This window comes from Limulus polyphemus, unplaced genomic scaffold (genome assembly GCF_000517525.1).
Source record: "Limulus polyphemus unplaced genomic scaffold, Limulus_polyphemus-2.1.2 Scaffold5914, whole genome shotgun sequence".
Lineage (NCBI taxonomy): Eukaryota > Metazoa > Arthropoda > Merostomata > Xiphosura > Limulidae > Limulus > Limulus polyphemus.
In genome coordinates, this window is record NW_013671524.1 from 41569 (window position 1) to 50481 (window position 8913).

At 29.6% G+C, this 8913-nt stretch overlaps 1 protein-coding gene across 1 annotated transcript in view; it reads right to left on the reverse strand.

The window, feature by feature from the left end:
* The window catches only part of LOC106473133 (integral membrane protein 2C-like), a 27752-nt gene that overhangs the window by 13577 nt on the left and 5262 nt on the right, over positions 1-8913 (reverse strand). The window contains exons 2-3 of the mRNA XM_013933813.1: positions 4368-4550; positions 1650-1925 (exon numbers count right to left, since the gene is read on the reverse strand). Coding sequence (XP_013789267.1) covers positions 1650-1925; positions 4368-4550 — 459 coding nt within the window. The remainder of the gene's footprint in view (positions 1-1649; positions 1926-4367; positions 4551-8913) is intronic.

Consider the following 8913-nt stretch of genomic DNA (forward strand, 5'->3'; position numbering starts at 1 on the left):
TTATAGTATTTGATACTGTATTGTTAGCCAGGCACGGCTGAAAGGTCAATATAATAAAGATAATAAATATATATATATAAATGTATAATGTTATGAGATTTAAGCTATTTGGTTTAAACATTTATGTTTTTGTGTTATAATCTGTAGTTATTCTAGAACAAAAAATGCATAATTTATATTTATTTCCTAATTTTTTATGGTGGTTACAAGGTCAGTCAAATTGACAAAACCCATACAGAGATTCCATAGTGAAAATAACAGATAAAATAGTTTTTTCTTAAGAAACATTTGATAACTATATGGACATAAGGATTTTGCATGTGAAATTTGAAAATTTTCTGATGCATAAAAGTATTTTTAATCTTGTTGGATAGGCAACATGCAAAAAGAAAAAAGGCATGAGAAATACAATGCTTAACAAACCTTAAGACTTAATAAAAAATACATGATATTTTGCATGTGAAAGCATTATAATGTTTACTGATAATCTGCCAAAGTTCATGAATATACGTTTACTAATTTAAAAGTTATAGCATGAAAGCTGTAACAAGCACAAAATGGTTATAAAGTCAATCCCAGGGACCGAGCCCGTGCTAAAAGAGGTAAGGATGACAGCAAAGAATGGTAGTAACAGAGAAGGCATGGTTTTGAGTTTCAGTTTTATTATGTTGTTTCTGGTCCGTCTCTTTCTCTCTCTCTCTCTATATATGTAGACACTGTCATGATATAATGGACCATTTAGTTTAGATATTAATGATTAATTTATTTTTGTGAATGAATATTTCATTAGTATTTAGTTTTTGATATAATAAGAGTTAAAGACAGACAATATCAGAAGAGAGTAAAGTTATAACAAGGAAAAGTTTGATGTGAAGTTAACTATCGTAGAAGTGATAGACCTAACATTTAATAACTTATAGTAAGACTAACAGTAGAAAAGGAGATAAGAAGAATAATTTATTCTGTCAAAGCATGGTTCTGAAGTAATTGAATCAGCCTGAGTGCAATTTGTAAAAAGGAACAGAGGATATTTAGAAGAAAGAAGACCAAAACAATTATGGTAACTCGCACCACAACTGTAAGTGAATCACATAAAGATTACTGGTGCGATAGTATTAGAGAAAATAGTTCGGTTTGTCATCTGAAATTCTAAAGTAATTGAATAGACTTAAGTGGACTTTTGCCATAAAGAAAACTATACATATAGTGCTTATTATATGCCTATAACCTCTGTAGCATGAAGAATTTGTTGCAAATACATTTAATTTTTCCAAATATATATATATATATATATATATTATTTTAAAAACAAGTTACGTGCATGCTGTTTATTTATCATTGAATTTATTGCTAACAAGTCACAGACACCTACTGTAGAAAAATCCTTAGCCCAAGTATAACAGTATATATTTATACTATTAAAAAGTATAATTAAAAGCCTTTTATTTTGACACATGGCAAAATTAAGTTAAAACTATTGGACATCAGTATGACACTTGGTGTTATAAGCTCTCTCATTACAAGAATTGTTTTTCTGATGGAATGTGCATAATTAATTTTGCACAGCTATGTTTTTAGCATCTAGGGGGAAAAATACAAAAAACTGTGAACTTGTTAGACAAAATTAATGGATAGTCTCTACAACTCACCACAATAAAATCATGAATGAATCGTCCATGTCGACCATGAGAGAAATCTGGTACCTCGATCTGTTCATACTCTTCATACTCTATGTCAATCTCAAACTCTTCCGTAAAAAAATTCTTGTAGGGGTTCTTTGTTGCTTGTACCATGTTGCTTGAGGATGTAGAGAAATTTTTCTCAAAAGATTCCTTGTAATTTCTGAAGCCATTAGTTACAACTTGCTTCTGTTCTGATGCATACACATTATATGGAACAGAGCACCGACCTCGGAACTGACGGAACTAAACAGAAAACCAAACTGCTGATTACCACACATTTATCTTTTTAAAGTATGAGTATATAAGAAACTGGATATGGTTGCTTAACAAATGTTGTTATACAGTTCCATAAAAGTGGAATTTTCAAAACTTATCTCAAAGATAACTATAAACAGTAATCTTTTATTTTTATTACAAGTAAAACATAAAACTTGTAGTCTCTGGCACTGATATTATATACATTTTTTATTTAGTTATGTAATTACTATAATTGCTGGTTTAAGTTTGAATGTTATTAATGAATATCTATATAATACTGAAAATATTTACTCCATGAAAGCTTTCATTACCAGTTCATTATAATATGTCTGTGCTAGTGTTAAGTCAATTATTTAAAGTTCATGAATTTTGAGATACCGCACAAAAAATTTTGCTTTGTGTGTGTATTATTTTTTACAAAATTGTTATGACTATAAGCATACACACAAATTATATTTTAAACTCTGATCAACCAAAAACTGTAACACTAAAATTCAAAATGTGCACAAAAAGATTCAGAACTGAAGCTCATTAGACAATTCTTTATTTAAGATATTTTAGCATTGAATATTAAAGGATTCTTACACACCACAACAATGCAAGTTCATATTACAAGCAAGTTCTCCCCATCAAAGTACTGCAGATCTCCATGATAGCAGCTGCATCATGATGATATTTAATTTATAAAGTCATCTTAGTTCTAAGAAACTTGGCTCATTAAAATAAGGAAAATATATAAAACTTAATATATACCTAAGAATATAATATCTAATACTAAAACCTCTTAAATAAGAAACTCCCAGTGAGCTTCAGTTTTGAATTTCCTTCTTGTGTAATATTTGAATTTTGTAGTGTTAAAATTTTATTGTTGGCAAGATCTTAAAAAAAAAAAGTTCTTTTTTATGTGTGTTCAGTCATAAAATTTATGCTAATCAAAAAATATAATTTACATAGTACAGGTATACCATCTATAATGCAGATTTGGAGTTACACGATTTATTTTTCAAAACCAGAATTGCTATAACCTGCTTCATGATTTGGAGTTATAAAGATTTTAAATATAAAAAAATTTAAGAATATAAAAAAAGGTGAAACAATCATGCCAATTCTGTGAGAAAGGTCATGTAGGTGAAACTGGAAGAAGCATTGACAGAATAGTTTCTAAACATAAAAAGATATAAAATATGAAAATCAACAAGAATTTTACAAAATGGATAACTACATAAAAGAAGAATCGTTGAAAGTTACTTAACCAAAATCATGCCCAACTTCAGCTCTTCCCAAGGTCACTTTAAGCTAAATGACTTCCTGTCCTCCTGTGTCCTTAAGGGAATTCCAAGAACAATGGTCACAGAAGTGTTTGCTGACCATTTTTTTCCTGCTATAAGACAATGTGAGACCAAGAGAGGGTGCAAGAATGTGTTGAAACTAGTTTCTCTGATTTCAGATTTCTAACAGTTCCATTTAATGTGGTTTTTTTCACTAATTCGTACCCAAGATATTATGTTATTTGTCTTCAAATTAAATGTCTTGCTTATAATATTTGTTTCTGTACATTAATATGTATCATTATATGTTGTAAAAGTGATCTATATCATTAATAAAATTGACTTTTTGGAAAAATAATTTTGCAGGAACACATCCCTGACTTATAACATTGTTCCTATGGGAAAACCTGCACATTATAACGCATGCTTGTATAATTTGTCGTTTTTAGGAACACATTCTGAGTGTTATTGCAGGTATAACTGTATTTCAGAATCCCTAATCTTTAAAAACTTATCTGAACCTAGCAACAGACATATTACAGTGAATTGGTAATGAAAGCTTTTGAGAAAAGTATTTTCAGTTTAATGTCAATACTAATTAATTCAATAAAACTTGTGGATCAATGTAACAGTGGATTGTGTACTTAAACATGCATTGAAAAAAATTTAAAAATGCAATGTAATTCTTTTCACATAACTCTCATTCTCTGCAGCACAACTGTTTGTGGTTGGAAGTATTCCACACTAATTACATGTTTGACAAAAGTGGTTAGCATAACATGCATTTTCAAAATGAAAAAATGTTTTCAGGTTACTAGTGATATCCTTCAATGTGCTTTCAGTGTTAAAACCAAATTCAATATTAATATCAGTTTCAGATGAAGACTTTGTTTTTCATTTACTACCATTCAACACAATGGGGTTATAATGCATCATTGTATGTAGCAAAATTTGTTGGACATTATCCAGGACTGATAATTATCTCATGTGGCATTTTCCATATCAAACAACAGTCACTATTTAAACTCTGATTAAGAAAAAAGAAAATTGTAAACCAAAAAATATAAATAATTATATGATTATAACACCTTTTGATTTAGAACAAACAAAATACTTATGGTAATCCTTTTAAATATCCATAACAGCTTTAAACACTTACCTTGTACTGCGAAAATTGTCTGTACAAGCACACTCCACCAATGATGCCAAATGTAAGCACTAACAATGCAGTAACAAAGACACACAGAGTTGTAGCTGAATTAACACGCCTAGCACGTTCCTGGAATCTCACTATTTTTGCCTTTGGATGTCCTACTTCAACATGCCCATTTTCCACCTCAGACTAAATGAATTAACATATAGATTATTATAAACATAAATGCATATAACAAGAAAAGTGCACAGTCTTGTTATAGTAATAAATACAACTTTCACAGAATGTTACAGCTTTTCATGTGCTATTAAGTTACTGTTAAATTTAAAACGTCAATTAGTTCAAGTTCAGAAAATATTCCAACAAGACAATACTCTATCACTTAAAACAACTTTCCTTAAACACGCATTCAAAATTCACAATGTTCTTATTTGGTCTGCATAAAACACTGACGAGAGTAAATTAAACAAATGTTTGACATAGAATTTGGATATTTTAAAGAACACAGTAAACAGAAAGATAAAAGTATAAAAGTTCAAAATAAAAAAGTAATCAAAACCACAAGAGTGATTAAGTCTAAAAAAAAAAAAAGACAAATTAAGAAAGTAAAATTCAAGATAAGAGGCTTCCAGACTCTTACTCACAAAATATTCTTCTAACTTACCACAATTACAATATTTTACTTATCTCTGATATTTTTGACAAAATTAAAGGGTTAAAAAAAAACCTTTAGAAATTGTATATTTTCAGTTTTTATTAACTTTCAAGAAACATGGCTCATAAAAAAAATAATCCACATCCCTTCCTTGTCCATTGAAGTTAACCCACTGACTGCTGATCCGCTGTACATTATGTACAGCTTGTAAAAATACCACTCACGTTTAGAGCAGCCACAGTCAATGGGTTAAATGATATCTCTGTGTGTGCTACTCACTAATCTGGTGTCTCAAGTTAAGAGTGCTTGTCAGTTTAAAAAGATTTGCTGATTGAAGTAACTGTTCAAAGTAACATTAAGTTTATCTGTATTCACATTTCTTCTGCAAAAAGTTTACAGATATCCTTAGTTCTACCTATTACTTTGCAAGATAACAGCTGGCTAAATTGATTCCATGATTACTAAATTATATCACCTGAAAGAAATTAAGATTCAAATACTCATTGAAAATGACTAATCTGTGGCGTATTCTCAGTATATCCTACACCATATTATGATCACTTCTGACAGATAATATTCTTTAAGAATACAGCCAAGTGCAATATTCAATTATTTTAAAAAATTGTTGGCAGTTTTTAAAAAATGCTATGGCAAACAATTTTTATAGTTTATTGTCACAGAAAAAATTCCAACTTGTCATCAGCTTCATTTTTAGAATTGGCACATCTAAAACCTTGTAATCTTTTTATATGTGATTGCACTAACACAGATGAAAATATACTTGCATTAGTACAAGTGTTCAATCAATACATGTTTTCTAATGACATAGTACACGCATTGTACTCACAGCAACAAAATTATTTGAGGAATGCTCCAATGAAAGGAGGAATTTACATACATAACTGATCATAATCAAACATGAATTATGCAAAAATTCTGATTTTGGTACATAATAAAGGAAGAAAACTATCCTGATCAAAAAGAAATGATCCATTATTGACTTGAAAGATTTCATTAATTTAATGCTGAACTTGCAAATATAACAATATTAAATAACAACAGGGATTTTTTAGTCTATTTAGCCTGTCCTATTTACTATACTAAAATAAACAAAACTCAAAGCCAGCCCTTATCATTCCCTAGTCTTATAATTCTCACTATTAAATATGAAAAAAGATGATACTTAAACACTATCACTTCCCTTAACAATCTTAAACACCTCAATCAGATCCCCTCCGACTCATTTTTTCAAAAGAAAACAAGTTTAAAAATCTTAACCTCTCCTCATATGACATCCCCTCCATCCCAGGCACCATTCTAGTAACCATCATCTGAACTCATTCCAATAATTCAATGTCCTTCCTAAGGTAATGAGCCTAAGACTAAACACAATAATTCAAATGTGTCCTAATCAGTGACCTATACAATGAAATTATAACCTATTTAAACTTGTATTCAATATTTCTGTTGATACAACCTAAAATCCTATTTCCACTACCACTAGCAATGGCACATTGCTTGGATGGCTTGACCATATGTTTACGAGGACCCCTGTTCTGCACACAGAGATTTTATTTCGTTACATTCAAAATTCAATAAAGCAATCATACAAACAATATATGCCAATGAAATTAGCATTAAAAGTTACATTACAGTTCAAAGTTTTATATTATACAAGTTTTAATTCATTTACTTCAAAAGAAACCATAAAGAAAAATTACTAAACGTAAGTTTGACACAAAAGTTTAGAAAACTTAACTTCTGGACTTTGTAATTTGAATACTTCTTGACGTAAGCTAACCTTTCTTAGAATCTAGGTTAATTGCTCTATCACATTCTTCTTTCAAGCTCCTTAGGTTACGTCTGATCTTTTTAACATATGACACACCCACATAGAGTTGTGATTTGCCATCCAATTATACTCAGTTGAGCTAGATGTTCATAACCAATAGAGAGACCACATTTTAAAATACACTCTTCCAATAGTTATTTTGAAATTGGTGTGAAGAATTCCATAGATAAATTGTCAAACTGCTCTTAGCATTGTTGCTGCTTTTGTCCTTGCTAGCACTTTAGTGTTGTTTCTCACCTATAAATATCTTAAATACACAATTAAATTGTACTTAGGTTTCAGTTTTATAATTGAGTTGTGTTATTTATGTTTTAAATGCATATTAAAAAGGTTTAATAATTTTTTTAAATATAAGCCAAACTATCTCAGTTCAGCAGGCTTAGTGTAGTAGGCGAATGCCCACTGATGTGTCTTGAGATAAGTAATAATGCTAAAGGACAGGACAGAAAATAAAACATCAAAAATAAACTATAGGTGGAAAAGTAAAAACTTACAATTAAGAATATAACTGAAAGAGGGTATAAAGGTGTGTACAGTTTGTTTATTTTAGTTTCAAGCATTCCATTGCACAATATATTGAAGATAATACTCAAAATATTCAGTCTGAGTGCAAATAACTACAATCCAAAAATAAATCTTTAGTTAAAATGTTTAATTAAGATAATCTTTCTTTTTGTATAAAATACTTGTAATCTTTAAGAAAATCTTGCCAATTGTTCTGCATATATGTTAAGAAAGCTCAGAGTTATTCCAAGTGTTGTTAAACCGTGTATCATTTTCCATACAAGAAGTAGCCTAATGGGTTCAATCCTGTAACCATACGGTTACAAGACAGATCAACTACTATAACAAGATCCCTTTCTTTAATGATACTGTTAAGGTTATACCATCTAAATTATAAAAATAATTCAAATTATGATAACCCACATGCATTATCTTTTATTTAATATAATTAATACCTATCTGTCATTTATTTGCTTAACTCATTAAATGATCTAAATCCTTTAGTATAGCAGAAGCATCTTTCTTACAGCCAGCAACACCCAGCAAATTTAAGTAATTTATTGACAATTCCTTTATCTATGTCATTGATGTAATTCAAAAAGAGCAACTGTCCTAAAACAGATCCTTAAGGTACCCCCCACTTGTGACATTAACCCTTTCACAACAGGTCACGTGTCAAAGGCCATATCGCATTTGTTGACTTGCATTCAAAATTTTAGTATTATACGTTAATCTCTTAATTTAAAAGTAAGTATTAAAAAAACACAGCTAAACATAAATTTTTGTGTGTCACATGGTATGTTGAATGCAGCACTGGTTCAAATTAAATGTTTATGATACCAAAATACAAAATTACAGTTTCATATGAATTAGGTACCCAAACTACCAATATTGTCAAGCTAGAATACAAAATAAGAACCTCTTATCTTTTCTATTTGCCAAGATATCACTAATTTCCTGAATCAAACACACTGGCCCCCAGTCCACCTTTTTCCATTTTTGGAAACCATCTCTTATATACTCTTACTTCTATATATGACATGAATAACAAATTGAAAGCTGAGAATGACCCCCCAGCGGTTTTCTCAGGCATTCTGACGTGTTGTTGTGTTAATTTCATTCTTTTCAGACAAGATTTCAAATGATAAAGCAAGTCTTAATGTGATCAAATTTCATAGACCCAAATACAACTTCATTACTATGCTTGATAAATTATAGTGGAATTCTATGGTATCGATATAATATTTTATGATTTTTAAATTATTTAAAAAGTATTTTTGAAACCTAAAAAAATTTTTTTCACATCCTCCATGTAGGAAATTTCATAAGGCTTAGCAACCTACAACATGGGGAAAGGAGTACAAAGGTCATAACTAGAAGAGATAATTGTTTGCTTTACTTCTTTATTCATTATTCTATGTTTTAAGAAAAATAAGTTTAAGAACTTGCTTGTAAACAGTAACAATGTATATACATATATAGTGTATAATAATTGAAATGTGACTATTTTACAAAATACTAGTCTACTAAAACACAGCCAA